At 43.8% G+C, this 26,842-nt stretch overlaps 2 protein-coding genes and 1 long non-coding RNA gene across 3 annotated transcripts; 1 reads left to right on the top strand and 2 right to left on the bottom strand.

The window, feature by feature from the left end:
• Positions 1-2,781: 2,781 nt before the first annotated feature.
• Positions 2,782-22,000, bottom strand: LOC108666950 (huntingtin-like). Its single transcript, XM_047880345.1, has 11 exons — positions 21,687-22,000; positions 21,519-21,643; positions 19,616-19,698; positions 19,056-19,205; positions 18,435-18,492; positions 6,423-6,529; positions 5,443-5,628; positions 4,019-4,206; positions 3,500-3,602; positions 3,063-3,223; positions 2,782-2,920 (listed from the first exon to the last, which is right to left on the bottom strand). Exons 1-11 carry the CDS (start codon positions 21,998-22,000, stop codon positions 2,782-2,784), a joined length of 1,614 nt encoding a protein of 537 aa, XP_047736301.1.
• On the top strand, positions 16,533-17,108 carry LOC125177846. The gene is made up of 3 exons (XR_007156682.1): positions 16,533-16,575; positions 16,748-16,824; positions 17,066-17,108. It is a non-coding gene; the product is annotated as an uncharacterized LOC125177846 (long non-coding RNA).
• LOC125177845 lies at positions 22,001-25,580 on the bottom strand. Its single transcript, XM_047880344.1, has 6 exons — positions 25,570-25,580; positions 25,328-25,483; positions 24,466-24,698; positions 23,896-23,988; positions 22,455-22,710; positions 22,001-22,078 (listed from the first exon to the last, which is right to left on the bottom strand). Exons 2-6 carry the CDS (start codon positions 25,421-25,423, stop codon positions 22,001-22,003), a joined length of 756 nt encoding a protein of 251 aa, XP_047736300.1. The 5' UTR covers positions 25,424-25,483; positions 25,570-25,580.
• Between the last annotated feature and the right edge of the window lie 1,262 nt (positions 25,581-26,842).

Here is a 26,842-nt window from a genome sequence, read left to right as displayed (position 1 = left end):
AGATTTTTAATTTGATTTAAATTTTTAATTTAATTTAAATTCTTAGTTAATTTGCGATTTAAGCATACAATTGATATCAATTCTTTAATAGCTATCTACTAAGCGCCGCGCTTGTTGCATGAGGCATGGCCCCTGTCAATCGCTAGCTCGTCAATCGGTCAAGAAGCGCATGCAGAGGCTGCAAAGCGCCTCTGCATGCGCTTTGAGGCACTTGATTCTCGTGTATTGCCCCTAGTGTGAACGGGCCTTTAGAGTTAAGGCCATCAGCCATCAATGATGCTTCACTATCAGATGTTGCGTTGCGCCCAAAGCTGCCGACGTATAGGAACGGCGATGATATAACTTCATACCTAATCCGATTTGAGAGAATAGCTGCTTTGCTGCAATTAAAGCGTGAGAGCTATGCCATTCGCTTGGGTAGTCTTTTGACAGGTAAAGCTGTGAAGATTTATGCCGCTCTAGCTCCTGAGATAACAGAGAATTATGACTCCCTTAAATTAGCCTTACTTAGTGGTTTTAATAAAACGCACAAGACTTATCGCAGCGACTTTCGATCCGCACGCATCGGAGTCGACGAAACTTATCAACTATTTGCTGTTCAGTTGGGTCGCCAACTCGATTTTTGGCTAGATTCTTTATCCGTTCAGAAAACTTACGAAAATCTCAGAGAATTCATTATCGTCGATCAATTTCTTAGTTCGTTGCCAACCCCACTTAGAGTATTCATTAAAGAGCAGAATTGTCAGTCGTTAACTGAAGTTGTTAAACTTGCCGATAATTGGGCTTTGGCTCATCGTGCCTACCCAGCCGACCTTAAGTCTAATAGACAACGTGATTACAAGCCAAATCACAGGAGCGAGAGCCTCGACGGCCCGTCTCTTACAACTAACGTAGTTTCACCTGCCGATAGTAAACCTGTTCCGCCCCGTAAATGTTATGCTTGTGGTGATGGGGGCCACGTTAAGAAAGATTGTCCGCAAAATCCAATGAACTACTATAAAGGTCAGTCTTCGCGTACTGTTCAATTTTGTCTTGACGACGCGACGCCGCGAAAATATTTGTGTAGCGGTACCGTAAATAACGCGCCGGTTTCCATGATCTGCCGCGATTCTGGTAGTAGTTGCGTAATTATTTCCGATAACATCATTCCTCGACCAGCAGGAGCGCCCCGTAAGACTGTTACCGTTAGGGATTATTTAGGCCGTGAAAATAAGTTCCCCGTAGTTCGCTGTTTCATCAATTGTCCGTATTTTCGTGGCTGGGCTAATGCTATTTGCGCACCGATCAAGTTTTGTTCCGTCTTGAAAGGCAATGTAAAGGGCGCAACAGATTTGACTGTCTCGGGTGCTGCTAGCAATGTGAAGTTAGAGGGGCGCGAGCCTCCTGCTTCCGTACAAGCGGTTACCACCCGCAGCGCTGCCGCCAAGCGTAGTTATATTCACCCGATGGTGCTACCGAACTATGACCCAGAGATTATTTCCACTGATCAGTTGCGCAGGGAACGGTTTTTGCGGCGCAAGCAACGGTTTTTCTGGCCCTCTGTCACAACTGACACTCGGAACTATTGTCAGACTTGTGACTCTATTGTCAGACTTGCAGCGGTTCTCCCCCAGGGGATCATTTAACAGAGTTCCTTTGCAGCCACCATGGCGGAGCCACCACGCTTGGTGGATGACAACCTGCATCAATTCGCAGGTGACTGGTAATTCACCGAATTAGATGCTCCCGTCTAAACCTTTCGTAAATTTGAATCAAGTCATTAGTCGCTCAGAGTCGATAAGAGTTATGCGTAAGCGACGTATAGCGCTTTCGGTCTCGCTTCTCTTATCTGGTTGTTACATGTGTATACATTGTTCTTGTTCCTGTTTCCGTTCATGTTCTCGTCCTTCGTTCGAATTTGTAGCTTAGTTGCATAATCTAGAGTATGAATTCTACTGTAGAATATCAACATACTGTGACCTGGTTGTAAGTTAGTTTGATGAATTTCCATTGTTAATTCTATCGAGAATAGAATCTTTCGGGGGGAGTCGTGTAGAGGAAATTCATCTGGTATGGCAACAGCGCCACGTCATCATAGCTAATTACTAGCCGCAGGTCTCCGCTTACCGTACCTGCATCTCGGAGCCCGTCCTGCATCTGGGGCTTCCCCTTAGTTTACCAACCTTAAGTATATGTTTAAGAATCTGTTGCGTTTCTGTCGCCTCCCTTGGCTTGGTTTGGTTACTCTCGAGCGGCTGTGGACCCAATTGGCTGGACTAACTCAGGGACCGTAATTTGGGATCTTCCAAGCTTCACTTGGATCTCTGGAGTGAGTCCTGATTCCTTGTGGAGTGAACATGCGGAATAAGTAGTAAACTAATTTTCACAAATACTAGTTGAATGAATCAACTAGTTCTTTGATTAATTCCTCCTATAATGTTATTGTCGATCGATTTTATATCCACAGACGCAGGCTGAGTGCGATGGTGAGGTCCAAAAGAAGTCAATTGTGTTTACCAGGAACCGTATTTTGTTTACTTTCCCTAAAATAACATTATTGTACAAAGGATTGCGCTTTCATCTCCAATCAAATCAATCGAATTCCCTCTCCTGCCTCCCTATTGTTGGAGACAGGAGTTGGCGTTTGTTGTTAATTATGTTCGGGGGTTTCTGCCTGGGAGACATCGGGTGTCCAATACGCGCGCCAAACGCCCCAAGCTCGCCAGAGATGTGACCAGATTCTAATAAGGCACTCATCTCGCTCGGGAAATTAGACCAAAACGTAGACATAGAGCCGCTTATTTACGTGCTAGGTGAGCCTACGGCGTCACTGAGACAGAAGCTGCCTGGAACGTAAAATGTGATGGGGCATTTGAGGAGGTACAGGAAATTTAAAACTCCCATAACCATTACCCCGGAATCCTTGCAGGGGTGAATACACCTGAGGGCCAAAAGTAAATCGAGCAAGGGAACGCAAATGGTGAGAAAGAAGAACGGTGATCAGGAGCTGCCTTATGACTTAGTGAAAGGAGTCGCCCACTGAGGCTGCCCTCCTCCAGCTGACTCATGACGCATAGACCCACCTGAGGCTGCCCTCCTCCACCTGCTCCAGCTGCCTCACGACGTATCGCAAGAATATTTGGTTGGCGTCCAGGAGGCAATAGTTGACGCGGATGTGGACCAGGCACACGAGCAGCTGCAGCACCTGCTTCTGCAGCTGCACGCAGCTGGAAACCGTGTACAGCTGCAAGATGAGAGCAAAACTTAGGCAGAGGTAAGAGATGCATAGCAGCTGCAGCACCTGCACCAGCACCGCCAGCACGACCAAAATACAACGGAAGCTGCTGCACACATGGATGAAATAAGGCACACTGAGGCACCCAACACACTGAAGTAAATGAGGCACACTGAGACCCATGGCACAAATAATGAAGATGAGACACACTGAGCCTCTGAGGCTTAAGACACAAATAAAGAAGATGCGACTCACTGAAGCCCACTAGGCGCATGAGGCACTCACGTTGAGGGCGCGGATGACGAGAGGCTCGAAGAGGCGAATGTAGCCGCTGAGGCCTGGCCTAACGGCGGGCGGGGGACGGGGGGCGTTGCGCCCCCTACTGCTCCTGGGACATCAACATATAGTAATAAATACTTCTTTAATTTGATGCAAAATCACTGCATTATAGATAACTTGTACAAATTTCTAACGTTTATGCTAAAAATTGGTGAATAAATTTCATTCTACATTTTAAATCGAATAAAAGACAAGCAGTGTCAAATTAGCAATTACTTTAGAATTGCATCACAATAACGCTTATATTTGTGCATTGCTCGCAAAAACTCCTATAATAAGGCATTGCCTCACAATAACTCCAATACTCTGACATTTTCTATTAAATATATACCCTTTCCAATCCAGCTTAATACAGAGCCCCTTTCCCCCTCCCGACTGTGGGGGGCTCCTACTCTACCCTCCTCGGGCATCAAGCACCCATCTTCATCCCCTTAACCCCTGTAAAACAATTGCAGGTAACCGCACCCCAGAGCGCAGGGCCGCTGTAGCGCTGCCACCTCGGCGCTGAACTGCTGCAGAGGCAGATGCGTGGCGCACGTGTAGATGCTCGAGCCTCCTACACCTACAGCAGGTGCTGCAGGGGCAGGTGCAAGTGCAGGGCAAATGGTGTGCCACTGAGCGGCGATGTTGCTACTGAACAAACACTTCACCAGCTGCAACAAACGTGAGCGTTCAGATGAAGAAGGAAAGTCATAGGGATGATCAAATAGCTAGAGATTATATGTTCGAAGACCAACATGCAAAATCAATTGTTCGAAGTCTATAGGCTACAGGAACATAGTCCAACAAACGCTGCTTGTCAAAGCGATCGCTCCAACAAACGCTGCTTGTCAAAGCGACCGATCCAACAAACGCTGCTTGTCAAAGCGATGGCTCCAACAAACGCTGCTTGTCAAACCGATCGCTCCAACAAACGTTGCTTGTCAAAGCGATCGATCAAACAAACGCTGCTTGTCAAAGCGATCGCTCCAACAAATGCTGCTTGTCAAACCGATCGCTTCAACAACCGCTGCTTGTCAAACCGATCGCTTTAACAACCGCTGCTTGTCAAAGCGATCGCTTCAACAACCGCTGCTTGTCAAACCGATCGCTTCAACAACCGCTGCTTGTCAAAGCGATCGCTTCAACAACTGCTGCTTGTCAAACCGATCGCTTCAACAACCGCTGCTTGTCAGAGCGATCGATCCAACAAATGCTGCTTGTCAAATCAGCCCCACTAGGAATTTGAGTTAAGAGAATAGAATTCATAGAATATCAATTCTAGAATTTATAGAAGTTCTAGAATTAAAATTCTATTACCTATGCCAACGGCACACAATGTGTAGCAAAAAATTCAGTTCAAAAGCGGACAAAATGAAATAATAAATCTAAGAAGTTTTTCAATTAGATCGTGTACGGGTACGATAAGAATGTGGTTTAAATAAATCATTATAATTACTAAATGAATTCATGCCTAGTGCCGTGTTTATTGCATGCATGACAACTGTACGGAAACCTTAAAATGCAATAAAATTGATCTAAAAACATGTCCAACAATTCAAGACATAACGAAAGTTAAATTCAGCTAAAATAGCTGCATTTTTTCATGTGATGTCAGATAGTAAATTGTTGATGAGCAATTTTTGCTGTTCACTAAGACTCAACACATTAACAATATCCACACAAGAGTACCAACACGTGTATTTGTGTATATGCTCGTACCCTTGTGTATTGCAGATGATTGAGTATTGAATATTTGCTCAATACTTATAACTGTGATGCTCAATATTATAGCTCTGATGTTATTATAGAACATCAGAGTTAATTATATTATATTAATATCATACCCAATATTATATCTCTCACTGACGTGCGTTTGGGCAGACGCAGGCTCACGTGCAGACACTGACCTGACGAGCAGCAGCGACTGCGTGCTGGGGCAGCAACTGTGCAGCAGCTGTACAGCACAGCAGCAGATGGTCCAGGCACGGCAGCACGTCGGGAGTGCTGAGCACCTCCAGCACGCAGCACAGCCCGCTCAGCGCAGCACGCAGCACAGCGCCCACGCGCTGCTCGCTCAGCACGCACACTGACATCTGTACACCGACAGGCACTTGCCTAAAGTTGGTATAGGTGTCTATTTGGTATAGACCTACAGCTGGTATGGGTCTACGTGTGTTGGTTCAGGCCTACATGTGTTGGTTTAGTCCTTTTTGTGCTGGTTTAGTCCTACTTGTGCTGGTTTAGTCCTACGTGTGTTGGTTTAGGCCTACGTGTGTTGGTTTAGGCCTACGTGTGTTGGTTTAGGCCTACGTGTGTTGGTTTGGCCGACGTGTTTTGGTTTAGGCCTACGTGTGTTGGCTTAGGCCTACGTGTCTAGGTTTAGCCCTATGTGTGTTGGTTTAGGCCTACGTGTGTTGGCTTAGGCCTACGTGTTTAGGTTTAGCCCTATGTGTGTTGGTTTAGGACTACGTGTGATGGTTTAGGCCTATGTATATTCGTTTAGGCATACATGTAGTGGTTTAGGCCAACATATAATGGTTTAGGCTTACATATAGTGGTCTAGGCCTACGAGTGTAGGTTTCGGCCTAAATGTGTCGGCCTACATATAGGTAGTGGTTTAGGACTTTAGGCAAATGTGTGTTGGTTCAGGCCTAGATAAAATGGTTTAGGCCTACATATGGTTTAGTAGGTCTTAGTGGTTTAGGCCTACATGTAGGGGCTTAGAACTACATCCATTGGCCAATTAATGCCTTTGATCTGCTGTTAGCCTCTACTTTATCCACAAAATGAGGATCTTACAGCGGTTGTAAGCCTAGAGTTATAGTGGGAGTTATATCTCTAGAGTTATATGCCAATAGGCTCATAGTTGTATCATTATAATCAGTACCTTGTAGCTGCTGTAGGCGCTCGCCAGGACCTCGTAGAGGCGGCAGTACTGCGGCAGATGCACGAAGCTGCCCATGTCGGGCTTGCCTTTTGTCTCCTTCTCGCTCTCTGCCCGCACATGCACGCTGCATCAATCTCATAATATCTAACATTTATCTCACACTAACCTTACATTATTCTTACACATGTCTTACATCAAGGAGCAGACATTCCGCTGATATCATAAGATGATCTTTTGAATAATTCCGAACCAGGAGATCCGATTGGTTATAAAGTATCAAAACAGAGGAGCTAATTAAATTTTAATATTCAAGGTATCAGCATTTTTGTGGTATCTGCACTTTTCAAGATTATATCAAGCAATACAATTGCCACACAGTTTTGAAGAACGCCGTAAAATTGTCTGACCGGCATTCCACGGACCGGCTGCCTCATAAAAAACGCCGGGTCGCCGTTACTTTCCAATTCAACACAAAAAACCCGTACCAATTGTAAAAAAACAGAGAAACAATTCATTTTCAAGGGGCAGCTGAAGACACTAGAACGCCGGTCAAACCATTGTTCACCGTTATTTCTAACAGTGTAAATTTTGCCGAGTTTTTTTATAAAGTTTTCACTCCTGTGAATAATTTTCAAGCTATTCATTTGTAATTCGAAAAGAGTCAATATTACACGTCATTGCAAAGTTGCTTTGAAGCGCGCAGTAAAATTGACGGCGTATAAAGTAAACTCGACCCATGGTGCGATCTCAATATGGGAACTAGGATGCATCAATAGAAAAGCTGGGAAAGATATCAATATCACTTCTTCCCTAAGATGCAGCATTCTTTAAGCTTGCTGATTCCTCAGATATTGGCATCTTCAGAGTGTCTAACAAAGCTAAGGACAAATGAATGCCAATCAGCAGTATTTTAGAAAATTTTTTTTCTTCTGATACGTAGAAAAGTGTTCCGTTAGATTTACTTCCTAGGGTGGTACGCGGCAAGTAGTACAAATAAGGTTAGTTATTTTCATGAAGTGACAAAATTTATCTACCCTGGCCACCCAATGGACATGTTGCAGACCAAGCCCGGCCAGCGCTCAGTTCTAGCATACCTACCTCAAATAAGGCCTTCTATACCTTGTCAAACAAATTGCGAAGTATTCAGTTGATTCTAAAATTCTAATCATAGCATGGGATAGAACAAATTCTTTGCAAAAAGTAGCAATCTAACACTATACCGTAATCATATGGCAATGAGATACTGGGAACAACGAAAGCGAATGAAATTTTACCTATATCCTTTCTCAGCTGGTGTTCAAAATGTTCTATTTCAACATGATTTGTCATGCTACACATCATTAAAAAATCATCACACAATTTGTTATATTGTTGAAACACGTACGATTAATGATCAGAGAATGCATTATATTCCAATTTTCAGGGAGTAGAAAAATTCTTCAGATGACGTTAATACATCTGATGCAGGTCTCAGCAAGTACGTATAGTACATAATACACATAACATAAGAACATAATGCACGTAGTTCAATAAGTACATAGTAATACACCTAATATAAGTACATAAGTACATATTGTACGTAAATAGGATAAAACACAAAAATTTTCAACTGGAAAATGTCCTTACATACGTACTTACACGAGCAAGATCGTTTCTTTAGCAAGCGAAATATGGTCGTGAGTGGCAAGTGGCCTATCGTTTGTGTACGGCATTAAAGTACTATAACGGACACCAGTGCTGGAGAAAAACACGTAAGCCATTGCAAAGGGAGCTTTCACTCTAAACCCAAAAAGGTGCTACAAAGAGGATATAAAGGAGAAAAATTTGCCCCAAAATTCAGTGGTATCTTCATTGGCACAACCACCGTAGTCGAAGTAACGACCTGCAAACAAGATGGAAGATGACGATGATATCTTCATCCTTCTAAACCAAGAAATCCAAGCTATGGAAGCTGTTGACCATATTCCTTTTTCGCAACCATGCCCAGAAGAGGCGACCACGGGTGTTAAGGATTTGGCGAATAAATTGAACAGTATCGCACATGAGATACAACCTGAATACCGTCTCATGTCTACATACACTAAGTGGTCATCTAACACCAAAGTGGCATTAGCGGAAGGTTGACCGATCCTCCAATTTTCGATACACAAAGAGCTTCCGCTATTACCTACCAGGTTCTCTCCTTACTCCAAAACTTTTACCTGCGAATGAAAAAAACATCCGCAATTTAGAGTTGGAATTAACCCAACTTTGGATTAAGGAATTAGAGATTCAATTAACCGCAGCAAAATCAGAATGGCGGAAAGTGAAAGATGGAGCGATCAAGAAGTTGGGGGGTAGTGAAGAGGCCCTGAAAATATTGGATAAAAAACTCAAACAATCTAGCATGTCCTACCCAAATAGCTATCATCAAACCAAAAGGCGCAGAAACCATTTAAAAACATAAAGTTTTATCCCGGCTCCTTTTTAGGAGCCACACAGAACTTGAGAAATATGTTCAAGTTTCATTTTTGAACCTATGTTAGACATTTTCCATCTCCGTTTACTCAAATCACTCGATTAATGTGGCATATAGCCTTGACAGAGCTAATAATATATTAAATAGAGCACAGTTAGGACGTCTATTGTTCCTACATAAGGTTGATAAGCACGAGGCCTGAGAAGGGAGCCTCAGTGTGTTCTGGGTAACCATCTGGAGTGGACCTGCTATAACACAGCACAGAGAAAAAATTCTGGGGCATTACGTGTTTCGGGCATGTGTTTCGACTGAGAGTAAGTGATTCGAACTCAGCCCCTAACATATATGAAGTAATTGCAATGCACGTTCTTGTCAAGTATTTGTTTAAAAAAACTACTTAGAATATTTTTGAAGTAAACAATTTCGAAAAAATGCAAAAAATAGCAAAACGAATGTAAAACTAATTTTAAATTAACGTAGAAGTGAAAAATAGGACTAGTTTATCACGCGTATCGGCGTATGGTATGTGCGTGTGTACGTTCAACGGCTTTTGGCGGCATAGCGTGAAGAACAGTGTCCGTTACACGTGGACGTGGTTTATGTGTCTCGCGCGCGGTTAAATAATGTGACATATAATAATTAAATGATCGCATATGTATCTCCCTGTAATCAATCTGAGTGGTAAGCTCGTTTCATTAATTAATTTACAGTTTGCGAAAAGTTTCTCTTCAGAAATGGCTTCGACCTCGTATTACTGTAGCTTGTGTCCCTTCGAATCAAGATTTATTTCGCTGCTTTTCAGGCACTTGTCTAGTCAGCATGCAAATTTACCTAATTTTAATGTTCAGTGTGGTGTCAACGGATGTGTAAATTCTTATTCTAATGTTGTAACACTTAGAAAGCATGTTTATAAGAAACATCCGTATATAAAAACCCTTGCTAAAGGAGAAAGTAGAGAAAAAGCTGTACAAGAATTAGAGTCAAATTCTCCAGAGATGGCTGAGAGATCTAGAATAGATAGTGAAAAATCAATTCTGACCAATTCAGAAAACTCTCCTGAGAGACAAAGCAAGGAAGAGGCAGAAACCAGTGCTGTGACCAATTTTCTGTTGTACACCCGTGAGAAACAAGGTGTTTCAGAAAAAAACTGCTGAAACAGTAAAGCAGCAATTTGAAGAAATAGTGGAAAATTGTCTTCATCAAACTGAATATGCAGCAGATGACTGCTCACTAACTGCTTCTCAGGAATCAAGTATTTTGAAACCTCTTTCAAATTTAAAGGAGGTTTGAAAGCTAACAACTCAGTGCACAAACAGAGGAAAATGTTCAAAAAAGGGGATTTGTTGAGCCAGAGAAAATCTTTCTTGGCAACAAGGATTCATATATGTTGTAGAGGAAATTCATCAGGCATGGCAACAGCGCCACGTCATCATAGCTAATTACTAGCCGCATGTCTCCGCTGTTGTTCATTGTCTCTTCAGAACTCGTGGGGGGTGCCGCCGGGGTGGTCGGCGCTCTGATAGTCTTCCGCCTTCGGTAAGTCAGACTTGCAATTCCTGTTAGTTTACCTGCCTTGAGCAGCATTGTCCATATCTGCAGTTAGACGGTCACACTGGATCGGGCGGCTGTGGACCCAATTGGCTGGACTAACTCAGGGACCGTAATTTGGGATCTTCCAAGCTTCACTTGGATCTCTGGAGTGAGTCCTGATTCTTTACACTGGCGACCTTCCCAGGGGGACGTCCAGCTGTGGGCCACTGTCCGCTGCGTGCTAGACCGGCTTTGCCTTGGGAGTGACGGAGTAAGCGTGGTGTTCCAATCGCTGGCTGTGTGGTTTGATGGTAGGGTGTGTTCGGAGGAGCCGGGGACGTAGTGTTAATTTTTTTTTTGCATATTCAGTGCTGTTAGAACGCGGAGCGTGTCTGCCTGGGCCGGGGATAGCGTTAGCGTCTACAGCTCTGCGCGGTGGTGGTTAGTGTCATACCATTTGCTGCAGTTATCACTGGACAAGGTGGTAAGGTGACGAGCAAGTCACATATAGTCACTCGGTAGGGTCTGCTCTCTTCGTAGTTCAGGCTAGAGTGGGCTGGGAGTCGTTAGGCTTCCAGGTAAGGAAAGCAGTCCTTTTGTTTTGGGTGAACTACAGGGTAGCTCTCCTGGCAGTGGTAGAGTTGTAGTAGTTAGGTAGTCAAGCTTGTATTGTTACGGTATTCCATTGGATAGGAATTTTTGCCTTTCTATTGATTATTCCTTGTGTGATTCAATCTCTTATTCTGACGCCGTCGCGTCTGGTTGTACTAACGTATCTCTGCAGCAACTATGGCGTCTCTTCCAACTTTAGCGGAGTTGCGTAGCATGGCTGAGAGCTTGGGACTTTCGGGCGCTGATTTGACAGACTTCATTTACCGCCAGCAAGAGCTGCATCGTGGTGAGCGTGCCGCCGAGCGGGAAATGGAAAAGGTAAGGCTCAAAGCTGCTGCTGCTGAGAGCGTGGCCCGTGCTGAAGCTGCTGCTGCTGAAGCTGCTGCTGCTGAAGTTGCCGAACGCGAGCTGGCTAGGGCGCACGAGATTCGTCTCTTAGAGTTAAGGCCATCAGCCGTCAATGATGCTTCGCTATCAGATGTTGCGTTGCGCCCAAAGCTGCCAACGTATAGGGACGGCGATGATATAACTTCATACCTAATCCGATTTGAGAGGATAGCTGCTTTGCTGCAATTAAAGCGTGAGAGCTATGCCATTCGCTTGGGCAGTCTTTTGACAGGTAAAGCTGTGAAGATTTATGCCGCGCTAGCTCCTGAGATAACAGAGAATTATGACTCCCTTAAATTAGCTCTACTTAGTGGTTTTAATAAAACGCACGAAACTTACCGCAGCGACGTTCGATCCGCGCGCATCGGAGTCGACGAAACTTATCAACAATTTGCTGTTCAGTTGGGTCGCCAACTTGATTTTTGGCTTAATTCCTTATCAGTTCAGAAAACTTACGAAAATATCAGACAATTCATTATCGTCGATCAATTTCTTAGTTCGTTGCCAACCCCACTTAGAGTATTCATTAAAGAGCAGAATTGTCAGTCATTAACTGAAGTTGTTAAAGTTGCCGATAAAGTTTCACCGGCCTTGGCTCATCGTGCCTACCCAGCCGACCTTAAGTCTAGTAGACCGCGTGATTTTAGGCCAAATCACAGGAGCGAGAGCCTCGACGGCGCGTCTCTTACAACTAACGTAGTTTCACCTGCCGATAGTAAACCTGAACTGCCCCGTAAATGTTATGCTTGTGGTGATGGGGGCCACGTTAAGAAAGATTGTCCGCAAAATCCAAAGAGCTATTTTAAAGGTCAGTCCTCCTCGCGTACTGTTCAATTTTGTCTCGATGACACGACGCCGCGGAAATATTTGTGTAGCGGTACCGTTAATAACGCGCCGGTTTCTATGATCTGCCGCGATTCTGGCAGTAACTGTATAATCGTGTCCGATAAAGTCATCCCTCGTCCAGCAGGAGAACCCGGTAAGACTTTTACTCTTAGGAATTATTTAGGTCGGGAAGATAAATTCCCCGTAGTTAGATGCTTTATTAGCTGTCCGTATTTTCATGGCTGGGCTAATGCCGTTCGTGCACCGATCAAGGGCTGCTCTGTCCTGATAGGAAATGTAAAGGGTGCTACCGATTTAACCGTCTCGGATGCTACTAGCAACACGAGGTTGGAGAGGCGCGAGCCTCCAGCTTCTGTTCAAGCGGTTACCAACCGCAGCGTTACCGATAAGCGTAGGTCGATACGCCCGATGGCGATACCGAACTGTGACCCAGCGCGTATTCCCGCTAATCAATTACGCAAGGAACGTTTTTTCTGGCCCTCCGGCACGACTGACGTTCGGAACAATTGCCAGACTTGTAAAGTTTGTCAGCAGTTCGCCCCGAGGCCACCCTTTAGCAGAGTTTCGTTGCAGCCACCCTGGCGGAGCTTCCGAGAACGACTTACATCAGTTCACAGGTGACTGGTATGTTACCGAACCAGACATTCCCGTCTAAACCTTTCGTCAATCTCAATGAAGTCACGAGTCGGCTTCGAGCCGATAAGTTATGTGTAAGCGACGTGTAGAGCTTAGTCTCGCTTCTCGTCTTGGTTGTTACATGTGTATACATTGTTCTTGTTCCTGTTTCCGTTCATGTTCTCGTCCTTCGTTCGAATTTGTAGCTTAGTTGCATAATCTAGAGTACGAATTCTACTGTAGAATATCAACATACTGTGACCTAGTTGTAAGTTAGTTTGATGAATTTCCATTGTTAATTCTATCGAGAATAGAATCTTTCGGGGGGAGTCGTATAGAGGAAATTCATCAGGCATTGCAACAGCGCCACGTCATCATAGCTAATTACTAGCCGCAGGTCTCCGCTGTTGTTCATTGTCTCTTCAGAACTCGTGGGGGGTGGTCGGCGCTCTGATAGTCTTCCGCCTTCGAAAGTCAAACTTGCAATTCCTGTTAGTTTACCTGCCTGGAGCAGCCTTGTCCATATCTGCAGTTAGACGGTCACACTGGACTACGGTCAAATACTTAGTCTCTCGTAATCCCTTGGCTCCTCTTATCATGCCTTCCATGTATCGGGCGGCTGTGGACCCAATTGGCTGGACTAACTCAGGGACCGTAATTTGGGATCTTCCAAGCTTCACTTGGATCTCTGGAGTGAGTCCTGATTCCTTTACATATGTATGTCCCAATCCTTGAAAATTTGAAGGCGCTTCTGATGCACTCTGATGTACGAAACCATGTCTCAATTCAAAAGTCCAGTCTTAGTGCTAGTGATGTTCATATAATAGAGTTTCTCATCTGCACAACACTGTCAAAGTTCTCACTTTCTATCTGACCAGAATTGCTTGCACATTCAGCTTTACTTGGATGATTTTCAAGTGGTGAATCCTCTAGGCACTTCAACCAAGAAGAATAAATTATGTGCCATATATTGGTCATTGGGTAATATCCCACCTCATTTGAATAGCCAATTATTTACTATACAAATTTTGTTGCTGACCAAAAGTTTAAATATAAAGAAATACGGGTTTAACACGTTGACTACGATTGCTTCATCTTGTACTATTATTTCATTTTTTGTACCGTTTTTAAACAGGGTTGCCAGACAGTCTTTTTTTCAGACAAATTCGGTGATTTAGTTTTTCTCAATTGCGTTGGCTGGCTAAAATTTATGATAAGGGTACTTCCTAATTAAATTTTAAATACTGCAACAAGAAAATAAATGAAATTTTTATAGCGGAACCTACAAATAAACTAGTATACATTGAATTATCGGCCTCTTTTGGCCTTTTTTGTTCTCGGATTTGGCCGATTTTAGGCAACCTGAATTATGTACCACTACCTCCTGGAGATATACATTTCGTGGTACGCATATGTACCAATACGTAGTCAACGTGTTAAAAAAATATTACAAAATTTTTTACATGATATGCATATTCTTGAGGAGCAGGGGCTGAGAGTAGAAACTTACTATGGAAACTTTAATTTCGAGGGAACTTTAGCTTTTGTACTTAGTGATAATTTGGCTGCCCATGAACTGGGGGGCTTTGTGAAAAGTTTTTCATCCCTGCGTGTGTGCAGGCTTTGCATGGCAACTAAAGAGATGATAAAAGACAAATTTACAGAAGAGGAATTTGTCTTACGAACAGAGGAAAGCTACAATGAAGCTGCCAGAATTGTTAAAGCTAACAAAGAAATGGGTCCCACTTATGGCATAAAATCAAACTCAGCTTTGAACAGCTTAAAATATTTTCAAGTCTGTTGGGGGTTCCCGAGTGACATAGCTCACGACATGTTTGAAGGTTTCTGTTTAGATCTGTTGAAAACAGTTCTAACTTAATGCATGTCTAAAAAATACTTCACATTGAATTATTGAAACGATAGAATTGAAAATTTCCCCCACACTGGGTGTGATAAAAGGAACAAGCCTGCTCTTTTAAGCAGAGACAAGCATGGTGGACTCAGTGTAAGGCAAACTGCTGCCCAGTGTGCAAACTTGGTGCGAATGCTCCCATATTTGGTGGCGGAAAGACTTCCCACAAATGATCCTCATTAGTGCTGCTATGTGGATTTTCTTGATCTTCTTGATTTCATTTTAGCCCCTTCTTTGTCTTTTGGACACATCCATTATATGAAAGATTCAATTTCTGCTTTTCTTGAAAAATTTTTTCATCTCAACCTTGATTTGTCTGTAAAACCCAAATCACACTATACCGTCCACTTTCCTTAGAATATTTTTGCAAAACAACTTGGCATTATTTGAAAAAATAAATAAATAAATGATTGATAACACTAAAAAATATATGAATAACTTTGTAAAATGACAGTTTTTGGTAGATGCATAGCCAAAGATTATTCTGAATTTCTAACCCAAAACATCCTAGTTGAAAAATAGTTTTAGCTCTGATTTTATGTTTTAATGCTAAAAATTCATGTTTTACATCCTTTCAATAATGATTATTAAATGATTTCATCCTTTCGATTATTAAAGATATGTTGATACCATTATATTTGGCTCAAATTTGAATTATACTAATTAATTTTTTTTATTTTGGTGCTTATTATTTTCATATTCTCAATTGGTAATGCAATATTTTCACAAAGCTATCCGACAAAACAAAAATATCATGCTGTTGCATTAGCCTTACTGACGAAGTACCCTCATCTAAAGAAAGATATTGAGTTTGGTGATGCCGTGGTAAGTGACAAATCATGATATTTTCTTTGCAAATTTCTTCATGTACCCTGCACACATTAGCTATTATGAATAATATTCATGTTGTTTATTTTTTGTCTTCAAAACCGTGTAAATTATTTCAACTGTTGATTAGAAAAATACAACTTAGTTCTTTCGAATAGGCTGTACAATGTGCAGCCCACTGTCACTTACCATTGCCAGGAAACATGGAGGACGAGAATGTCAATGAAGGCTAGGAATTATGCAAGACAAAGACGGGATAGTCAAGACTTCTGTCATGGCCACGCGAGCTAAGAAGAAATTGCATCTGCCACAGGATGAAAATGATGACATGCCCCCAAAGAGAATTCCAAAAAATGTTCCGGCATTTGGTGTGGTAAAGTACATGCCAACCAAGCCCCTTACAGAAGATGACATCTCAATTCAACGTCACCGTACCTTGATGCTCAATGAGCTAAAGAAGAACGCTCCGAATCCCAGAACAATTGAAGAGGCCATGAAGCTCACATTTCATGACTGAAGGCAGCTTATCATAACAGAAAATGCAACAGTCGCTCACATTGCTGAACTGTATCCAGCTATTTTCAATCCAAATCAGGTTTGAGGACTAGATTGGTAAATATTATATTATCATTAGTATTGGAATATTATCATTTATTATAAGATACTCGTCCACTCATATTTCACTGCTATTCACTCTGGTTTATCAAATATTTTAATGTAATAAAGGCCGTACTTTGCCCTCATTTCTACTTCTATTCCGATGCATTTAAATAATAATCATAGGTCATGAGTAGAATTTTATGCATTATATTTTGTACAGATACTCTTCGAGTTTGAGCGCTTGACAGAGATCAACTTGATGGAAAGACTTCAGGAAAGTATGAAGATTCATGGGAGAGCAATTCACTTGCTGAGTCAAGTTGCCTTTCCTGACAAGCGTGATTTGGATTCAGCTGAATATGAAGGTGAGACTTCTTTTAAATTAAGAGGTACTTCATTGATCCTCTAGATGGATTGGAAATTCTACAACCCTCTAGTGAATTGTCATATGTCAGATTCATTTCTTTTAATCTATTCATGCAATCTATTTATATTCATCTTATTTATTTTCTCTTGTCTCCATCTTTTCTTTTTCAGATCAAATGATGTCCAGTGCTTTGCTCCTTATTCCAGCACTGATGCGCGAAACAATTAAATATGATATGCCTGTGGAGGTTAGAAAGACTTACATCCATAACTTTTGCTAATAAAACAAAATTACACGGGTTTATTTATTTTGCTCTTTGGTGTGCACTCAAGTTTTGCTTGAAAAACCATGCTTGCAATCTTAAGAAAAATTAGTCTCATTTTATATAAAAATTTACCTTTGGTTTACTGGGTTTATTTGACAGAGCTCCACTATCGATGCCGCGCCAACTCTTCATTTCAGTGACGCTTCGCTTTCCACCTCTGTAGGTATCATCCTCGCAGAAGGCAGGGAGATTTGCAAGGTATCTGGTATCACCGAATGTTTCTTGGCATAATTTGCCACGTTCTGTACCTTCAACATGGCATATCCGAAATAAGCAAAAAGAACTCTGTGATTCCTTCAACGAGCACTGCTTGGTCTGAAGGACAGAAACAAGACACCTCTTATCGTTCTCAAGACGTTACAGAAGTTAACCAGCTACGAATAATCATTAAATATTTTACAGCCATTGCGATGCAGTAGTTCGAATGTCTCCTGGACAAAAATTTTATGTTATATTTAATTATGCAATAATTTCTACAAGTGTCATCGCCAATCCAGTTTCTTAGTCATGCCGAGGTTAGTACTACTATATAGTAGTTTTCTGATATAGTTCATTGATGGCGCTCTAAGGAGTACTCATTTATTTTTCCGATTCAATTCAACGCTCGGTATTTACACATTCACTCGTATGTAGAGACGACCCTCCCTGACCATCTTCACTTAATTTTTAACAATTATTAGTTATTGTTATTGTACTACAATTTTACTGTTACTTATTAATTTTATAACAATTCTAAATGCTTTGAAAAAATGGAGGGACAGAGGGCCTTGCTTCTCGGTTTTTTACTTTTTAATTATAATGTATAATAAGAATGGTTTCTATAAAATAATTATATTTTCTATGATAATGTCGCCTGGAGGAGTGGAATTTATGGGAATTACTTCATCCGGTGCTGGAAACTGCACGATACGCTACAACCGTATATGCTACAACCGTATCTCACCGATACCAAAATGCTGGTTTAATTCTACGTAGATATTTCCGTGTTCTTACGTTCGAAACACCAAGGTGTCTCGAAATCTCACACTTGGAGACACTTGGACTTTTATGAAACACTTAGGCGGCCATAAGTGTCTCGCTTTCGGCACGTTCGCGCGGAGAGGCCTTGAAACACTTAAGTGTTGCTAATGAGGGCCGTAAGGATGAATGCGTGCTTCTCGTAGTTAAAAATTTCGACGTGCAGCAAGTGCAGCAAGCGCAGTAATTGGCAGTAGAAGCAGCAAGTGAAACTAGTGCAGCTAGTACAGCAATTGCAGTAAGAGCACAAGGTGCAGCAAGCGCAGCAAGCGCAGCAAGAGTAGCAAGCGCAGCAAGGGTAGCAAAGGCAACTATAGTGGAACAAGCGAAACTAGTGCAGAAAGAGCAGTAAATGCAGCGAGTGCAGCACGGGCAGCAGGAGCAGCATGTGAGACTAGTGCAGCAAGTGCAACTAGTTCAGCAAATGGAACTAGTGCAGCAAGAGCAGCAAGTGAGACTAATGCAGCAAATGCAGCAAGAGCAGCAAATGCAAGTGCAGTAAGCGCAGCACTCACCCTGTGTCCTACTGTCTGCAGGAGGCGCGGGGTCGAGACTCCCTCCACGTGGCCGCCTCTGCAAGACAAAAGCGGGACGAGTTAACTTATCTTTCACTAAATCAGATTATCTCAATATAATATATATTTTATCAATATAATATATATTATCTCAATATAACATTTATTATCTCAATATAATATAAACGCTTTGCATTTTCTCGACAAGATCTTATGTAAGGAACCAAAAGACGTAACATTTTTGCAAATATTTTTCAATAATGTCGTTCTTCGATAACTTACTAATTTAACATGAATAATTTTCACAAATCTGTCTTAAAACACTAATTGGACGAAGTATAATAAAAATTTTTCACTAATAACTGAAAAATTATTATCTTAAGCTTACAAGTCAGGCAAATTGCCAAATACATTCCAAAAAATATTAAAAGTTGAATAATAATATAATAAAAAATAATATAATAAAAATAATATATTTAAAGTTACATAATAAAAGTAAGAAATAATAAAATTTAAATAAAATAATAAGTTATCTATATCAAATATTGTATATTATACAGTTATATGTTTATATAAAATAAGGTATATTAAATGTAATAAATAATAAAAACTTAGCCTCACCCTAAGGGGAGAGGCGGCGTCGGCGAGGGGGGAGGTGGAGAGCAGGGAGGGGGAGGTGCGGGGGGTGGGGGGCTCGTCCTCCAGCACGTGCCAGTACACGGCGAGCACGCGGCACACGTGCTCCAGTACACGTGCGCACGCCACACGTGCCTCCAAAAATAAACACGGTACCGAATAATAAAACTTCTACAGTACATGATGAATAGTTCAATATATTTCAAAAATATTGCAGAAATATGGGAAATCTATCAGAAATTGTAACATTTTTTTGCGTCATATGCAATGAAAAAAATAAAAATATTGACACCAGCAGGTAAATATCGCGTAAGGTTAGAGAAATGCAACACGGAACAGATGTTTATCCAGCAATTTTCATGTGATATCGTGGCATCTTAATCCTTACAAGGTATTGTAATTAATCGAGTTAAATTCAATGCAAAAATCTATATTAAATTAGTTAATAGTGATCTTTAGATATAATATTCAGTGTAGTTAGTAGCATGTAACGGCAACACTTTAGTTGGCCGTACATAATTAAGGCGCCTAAGACAGAGACTCACAGCAGCGGCGCCCATGACGGCGAACTGCGGCCCCTTGGCGGGGGGCGGCGCCCTTTGCTGCTCCAGGCGCCCCACCGCAACCCCTGCATGAGAAAGGGATGAGTAACACGGAGCAACACAGGACAACACGGAGATATGGGTTATTGGACGCATAAATGCTCATTTTATCGTGGATCGGGATTAATGACCACAATGTTGTATATAAGGGACTAGAGAGACGTAAGTCTCACCAGACCCAACCTAGTTTTACCTGGCCCAAGTCTCGCCAGACCCAAGCCTTACCAGACCTTAGTTTTACATGACCCAAGTCTCACCAGACCCAAGCCTTACCAGACCCTAGTTTTACCTGACCCATGTCTCACCAGACCCAACCCTTACCAGACCCTAGTTTTACCTGACCCATGTCTCACCAGACCCAAGTGTCTGAATCAGAGATATTATCGAGACTTCCGAAACAATTGTTTCATTTCTCTTTGTGACAATTGTTTCCTTTTTCTTTGTGATATTAAATTAACGCCCAATGACATGTTACGCAAGAAGAAAAGAACTTTGCATCTCGACGATCTCACGACGCCTGCTGATCCAGGGCACTTGCAACGCGCCTTCCTTCTTGCCTTCCTTCATTTCGTTCTTTATTTCATTAAATGTTAAGAAAGTTACTCGTGTTTCGATTTGCATACCGTGACGAGCCCTGGGCCTATACTTTCAAAAAATGTTAAGAGATAGTAAGTTCATCAGCCAATCATTGACGGCCTTTCAAGCAAAATCCACCAATCATAGACAAGAAAATAGAGCGTAAATACTTACGTTCACTTAGCGAGTTTTGAAAGTATGGCCCCTGGTTACGTTTGTGCGTGTGCGCTAGACCCATATGCTGAACTAACTATGAACTGAAATTGGGATCTTCCAAGCTTCACTTTATTTACCGGCACAGTTGTAGTCATGAATACCAGCTGGGGCCATACTTTCAAAAATCGCTAAGTGAACGTAAATACTTACGCTCTATTTTCGAGTCTATGATTGGTGGATTTTGCTTAAAAGGCCGTCAATGATTGGTTCATGAACATACGATCTCTCAACATTTTTTTTTTTAAATATGGGCCCTGTACACTGAGACAAGCTACCATTTTCGGTAGAGCTGTTATACTGTTACTGTATTGCAATCCCTGGCGACCTGGTTTGTACTGCATGAATTATTTCTTCTATAATAATTACTTTTAGTATATTCCGTTGGACTCATTTAAACTTTGCACTTTATTGGACAGTAAGAGTGAACATTAACCATAAGTTCATTACTTAAATGCGGTTGATATAGTAACGAATAAGGGGACCAATGGCAAGTGCATGCATGGAAAAGAAAGAACCTAACCCTGGTCTTACCAGACCCAAGTAATACTAGACCTTGACAACCCTATCAGCGGAGTGCCCTTAAACATTACCCGCGGAGTGCCCTCTAACCCTATCAGTGGAGTACCATTAAACCCTATCAGCGGAGTGCCCTTAACCCCTTACCCGTGGAGTGCCCTTAACCCCTTTCCCGTGGAGTGCCCTTAACCCTACCCGTGGAGTGCCCTTAACCCTACCAGTGTAGTGCCCTTAACCCTACCAGTGTAGTGCCCTTAACCCTACCAGTGTAGTGCCCTTAACCCTACCCGTGCAGTCCCCTTTACCCTACCCGTGCAGTGCCCTTTACCCTACCAGTGTAGTGCCCTTAACCCTACCCGTGCAGTGCCCTTAACCCTACCCGTGCAGTGCCCTTAACCCTACCCGTGCAGTGCCCTTAACCCTACCCGTGCAGTGCCCTTAACCCTACCCGCGGAGTGCCCTTAACCCTACCCGTGCAGTGCCCTTAACCCTACCCGTGGAGTGCCCTTAACCCTACCCGTGGGTTCCCTCCACCCACCAGAGACGAGGGCGCAGGAGAGGGCGATGAGGGCGACGTGGGTGGGCAGGTCCCCCGCCACCGCCACGTCCGCCGTCAGGCCCACCACCTGCAGCAGCAGCCCGCAGCCCGCCGCCCCACCGCCACTGCCCGGGCAGCCACATGTAAGCCACAACTAGCACGCCACACGGAACTAGCACGCCACACGGCACTAGCACGCCACACGGCACTAGCACGCCACACGGCACTAGCACGCCACACGGCACTAGCACGCCACACGGCACTAGCACGCCACACGGCACTAGCACGCCACACGGCACTAGCACGCCACACGGCACTAGCACGCCACACGGCACTAGCACGCCACACGGCACTAGCACGCCACACGGCACTAGCACGCCACACGGCACTAGCACGCCACACGGCACTAGCACGCCACACGGCACTAGCACGCCACACGGCACTAGCACGCCACNTCCGTACGACCTGTCTCTTATACACATCTAGATGTGTATAAGAGACAGGTACAGCACGGGGGGGTAGGCGTGGGCGAGCTCACTGAGCGCCTGTACGCAGCCGCCCTGCAGGAACATACGTACAATCAATTTTAATTAATTAATTATTAGATTATTTTTAATTCCCGTATATAAAGATTCTTAAACACAGTGAAATTAAAAGAAGTTTGATTATGAATGCGGCACGTAAATAAATGAACAAACAAATAGTGATAGCAAATGTTGGCGATGGTGAGTAACGTTACAGGGAAGAGTATAGAAGTACTTACCTTCATGATCTTGTTGGTGGTGGTGAAGAGAGTGGTGATGAAGAGGGTGGTGGTGAAGAGGGTGAGGGAGGGTGGTGGTGAAGAAGGTGGTGGCGTTGAGGGAGGCTAAACTCACTCATGATAAAGTCGGCGATGGTGAGTAACGTTACAGGGAAGAGTATAGAAGTACTCACCTTCATGATCTTGTTGGTGGTGGTGAAGAGAGTGGTGGTAAGGAGGTGCACGAGGCGGGACAAGCTGTCGTCGACGTGCTGACGCCGCAGCAGCTCGAGGGCGTCTGGCGGTGGTGCGCTGTCGGCGCCTCCAGTGGCGCTCGCGCCTCCGCGAGGGGAGGACGTGCGTCGCTGCTGCTCCCGGAGGCGCGCCACGAGGGCGTCGTATGGGGGAGCTAACGCAGCTCCCCCCACCTCGCTCCAGCAGCCGTCCAGCCTATAATAATTTCGCTCTTCAATAGAAGTTGAGGCGTAAAGCTATGGAAATTTGCTTACTCTAGCGTGCAAAATAACGTTTTGTAATACTTGCTCAGTTCAACACTAAAATTTAGCCAATAGCCAAAAATCACAGCTGTCGCTGAATGAGAAGAAAAGCGGATGAATTAAAGATTAATGATGTGAAATTATCGCAAAAACCCATAGGTATCAATGCAAATTACAATGCAGATAAATGACGTAACAACAGAGGAACCAAACAGACTATGTCTAGCGCAGCGAAGGTTCTTTCATTAATTGATTGCACGGCAACTGAATTGATTGCACCATCAGTAATTGATTGCATGGTATCTCTATCAACTCTAGGGGTCGATCTCGGCCCTCTCCACGAGGGTAGATTTGAAACTAAAATCTCGCCAATAATATACATGAATCCAGTACATCGTAATATCTATATTGCAATGATGTTTGGAGCTTCGTTGGACGAGGCAACCAAACAGCCACTCAATTACCGTCCAGAAAACGTCAATAATGGTAAATTGTACCAGCAAATATCATCTGTATTAATTCTCCTTTCATTTACAAGTTATATTTCGCTGTCTTATTGTAGTTTCATTTCGCTAATGCAGTCTTTTAAATTCCGTAGTTTAATATACGTGTAGATAATCTTGAAAGATCTCATTTTCTTCCAAGGAGATCGAAGAGCTTATCGAAAATGCTAACAGCTGAATGAGGTGGATGAGCAAGCATATTCCCAGTGCGATAACTCATACAACGACGCTCAGCGTCTGGAGAGTGGAAACCGACACACATTTCGCTCAACTGATTTCAAACGAAAAAAAACAGATCGCAGAATGGTATAGGAAAAAATGGTATAAATACTGAATGGTATCAATAAAAATTGTGACCTCCTGTGATGGATTAAGAGTTCAGTGTTTTATCTTACAATTGCGGGGCTCGCAACTTGATGAACCTTACAGCCCACGGCCACTCAGATGATATAATGATGATCACCATATCATTAATTATCATTGTAGCGCTAGGTATCATCCTCAGATGATATAAGGATGATAACCATGCCATTGTTCATCGTTATAGCGCTAGGTATATCATCCTCAGATGATATAAGGATGATAACCATGCCATTATTCATCATTACAGCGCTGAGTATCATGCCATTCCCCACCTGGTGGGGCTGGGGAGCAGGTAACCCGGCAGCAGCTGCGACGCCCCGCACACCCCCAGCAGATCCCCCAGCAGCAGCCCCACCGACACCAGCCTGGGGGAGTGGTGGGGGGGGGGAGTGAGGAGTGTTGGCATCAATGGCATGTGGCATGTGGGATGACGTGTGGGATGACGTGTGGGATGACGTGTGGGGTGACATGTGGGGGTGGCACTTGTAGAACTTCGTGGGAATCATATGGGTAAACACGAAGGAAAGCACATGGGGAGAGCATGGGGGACATGGGGAATATTGGAATATATAAGATATACCAACATGGAAGATATAATATTGGAATATATAACATAGTACCTATACCGGTATAACATGGAATATATAATATTGGACTATATAACGTATATAACATGGAACATATAAAATTTGAATATATAACATATTTAACATGGAATATATAACATATATAACATGGAATATATAATATTGGACTATATAACGTATATAACATGGAAAATATAAAATTTGAATATATAACATATTTAACATGTGGGGGAGGACGCAAAGGGCGGCGCGCACCTGACGAGGGCGGCGCAGGCGGCAGAGCGCACGCGGGCGTCAGCGTCAGCGAGCCGAGGCAGCAGCGCTGACGTCAGCACCAGGTGTGAGAACGACCCCCCGGCTGGGGGCTTGCCTCCCAGTGCCCCCAACACGCGGGGACTGTCCCCCACACCCCCGTGGGGCCCGTCCCCCCGCTGGAGGTGGTCCACGTGGGCCAGCGGCAGCGCCCCCAAAAGGGCACACGCCTCCACCTGCACGACGATGACGTAAGACTTACGATGGTCGTAAGTTATGCTCTGACCCACACGCTACGATGGACGTAAGTTATGCTCTGACCTACACGCTACGATGGTCGTAAGTCCTGACCTACACGCTACGATGGTCGTAAGTCCTGACCTACACGCTACGATGGTCGTAAGCTCTGCCATGACCTANTATGCTCTGACCCACACGCTACGATGGTCGTAAGTTATGCTCTGACCTACACGCTACGATGGTCGTAAGTCCTGACCTACACGCTACGATGGTCGTAAGTCCTGACCTACACGCTACGATGGTCGTAAGCTCTGCCATGAGCTACACGCTACGATGGTCGAAGCAAGTACTCACAATTGTCACAAATTGTAAGTTCCACCATTGAAGTAAGTCCTATATACTATTGTTATAAGTTCTAGCGCAGTCCCAAACTACACCGCAATGCACTAACTTCTGATCAACAGCGATAGGTAATAATTACTGTTGACGACTGAGATGTAGTAACGCGAAGAATCACTCGTATAATAAAATGAAATAAGTGGCCCAGAAATTCAAGCGAGGATTAGAACAGGGATGGAAAGTTCAATACATGAACTAAATTATTATCGTTAATTGCGCCCCTCACCCTGACGAGCCAGTAGGGGTGTGCAGCAGCAGTCAGGAGGGGCTGCAGGAGGGGCAGGAGGGGCGGGGTGTGCTGCCACAGCAGCAGTGGCGGCATGCAGCACTTCAGCGCCGCCACAGCACCGCGCGCTGCCACAGCACTGCTGCTCTCCAGCACCTGTACAGTGCACACAGCAACACCTTAAAATACTTTTAATTTAAATTTCAATTAATTAATTAATTAATTTTAAAATACCCACGCACCTCCCTCAGCAGCCCCACCCACCTCCCTCAGCNAGCACGTCTGGGGGAAGAGGAGGGGAGGAGGGACGTGGTAACGAGGGGTGACTGCACCAGCACGTCTGGGGGGAAAGAAGGGGAAGAGGGACGTGACAACGAGGGGTGACTGCACCAGCACGTCTGGGGGGAAAGAAGGGGAAGAGGGACGTGACGAGGGGTGACTGCACCAGCACGTCTGGGGGAAGAAGAGGAGGAGGGACGTGATAACGAGGGGTGACTGCACCAGCACGTCTGGGGGAAAAGAGGGAAATGGAAACGAGGGGTAACGACTGAGGCATATGACGGATTTTTCCCTTAGCCGTTTGGAAAATAAGCTATTCGTGTCCGATCCATCTAAGTGAGTATTAAAATATTTTCTGTCGTGTCGCGAATCGCGCTGTTCGTTAGGCCTGTAGCAGATCGCAAAATAATTATATGTTTGAATATTTCCCCGTTTTTTTCTAAATCCCTCGAAGGTTATTCAGACTCCGTTAGCTGTTAAGTTCAGACACCTCGAGCTGTCCAACCTGACCAAATAATAGATACCAGAAACGTAGCAATAGAGTAAGATGGGAGCCCATATACCTATATAACACCTAGTTTATGCAGGCTGTCGTAAATCGAATATTGGTATCTTAAAATGTGTTGAAAAACAACAAGTCGTTATTGTCGGACATAAAAATACAAGAATATTCATTAAATAATCACAAAGGAAAATGAACGATACTATACGAACGTTACCGATCAATGCTCTTCATCTCCCAATTAAAGTTCGAAGCCAGGCCCTACGCCGGTTGAGATAACAGTGCTTGGGCCACGTTGCAGCGAAGCCAGGATGTGTTTTGCAGTCAAAATACAGAATAACAACAGCTACCATCGCAGCAAGACTTCCTTTCCTAGTGAGATACAAAGTGCTAATGCAAGGCACCACTAGACTAAGGCAACATGCCTGCCAAGTGCCAGCTCCTGCAGCGACTAGTTGTCTAGAGGGGCCGGCTGCAACGCGACTTAGATGTTCAATAAACAGCGAGCAAGTGCGTATATAAGTGCGCTTAAATGAAACGCTATATACACGCCAGCCACCGAGGTGGTCGAGGCACCCACCGAGGTTGTCGAGGCGCTGGTCGAGGCACCCACCGAGGTGGTCGAGGCACTGATCGAGGCACCCACCGAGATGGTCGAGGCACTAGTCTAGGCACTGGTCGAGGCACCCACCGAGGTGGTCGAGGCACCCACCGAGGTGGTCGAGGCACCCACC

Source organism: Hyalella azteca, unplaced genomic scaffold (genome assembly GCF_000764305.2).
Source record: "Hyalella azteca isolate HAZT.00-mixed unplaced genomic scaffold, Hazt_2.0.2 contig5248, whole genome shotgun sequence".
NCBI lineage: Eukaryota > Metazoa > Arthropoda > Malacostraca > Amphipoda > Hyalellidae > Hyalella > Hyalella azteca.
This window is presented reverse-complemented; position numbering and strand designations above follow the sequence as displayed.

What these genes read in the sequence shown, in the direction of transcription:
- LOC125177845 (XM_047880344.1), bottom strand. Translation starts at nt 25,423, where the DNA reads ATGCCGCCACTGCTGCTGTGGCAGCACACCCCGCCCCTCCTGCCCCTC. An exon ending in GCCTGCGCCGCCCTCGTCAG is followed by an intron (nt 23,989 to 24,465) that starts GTGCGCGCCGCC and finishes CCACTCCCCCAG; the next exon opens with GCTGGTGTCGGTGGGGCTGC. An exon ending in CTGCTCCCCAGCCCCACCAG is followed by an intron (nt 22,711 to 23,895) that starts GTGGGGAATGGC and finishes AAATTATTATAG; the next exon opens with GCTGGACGGCTGCTGGAGCG.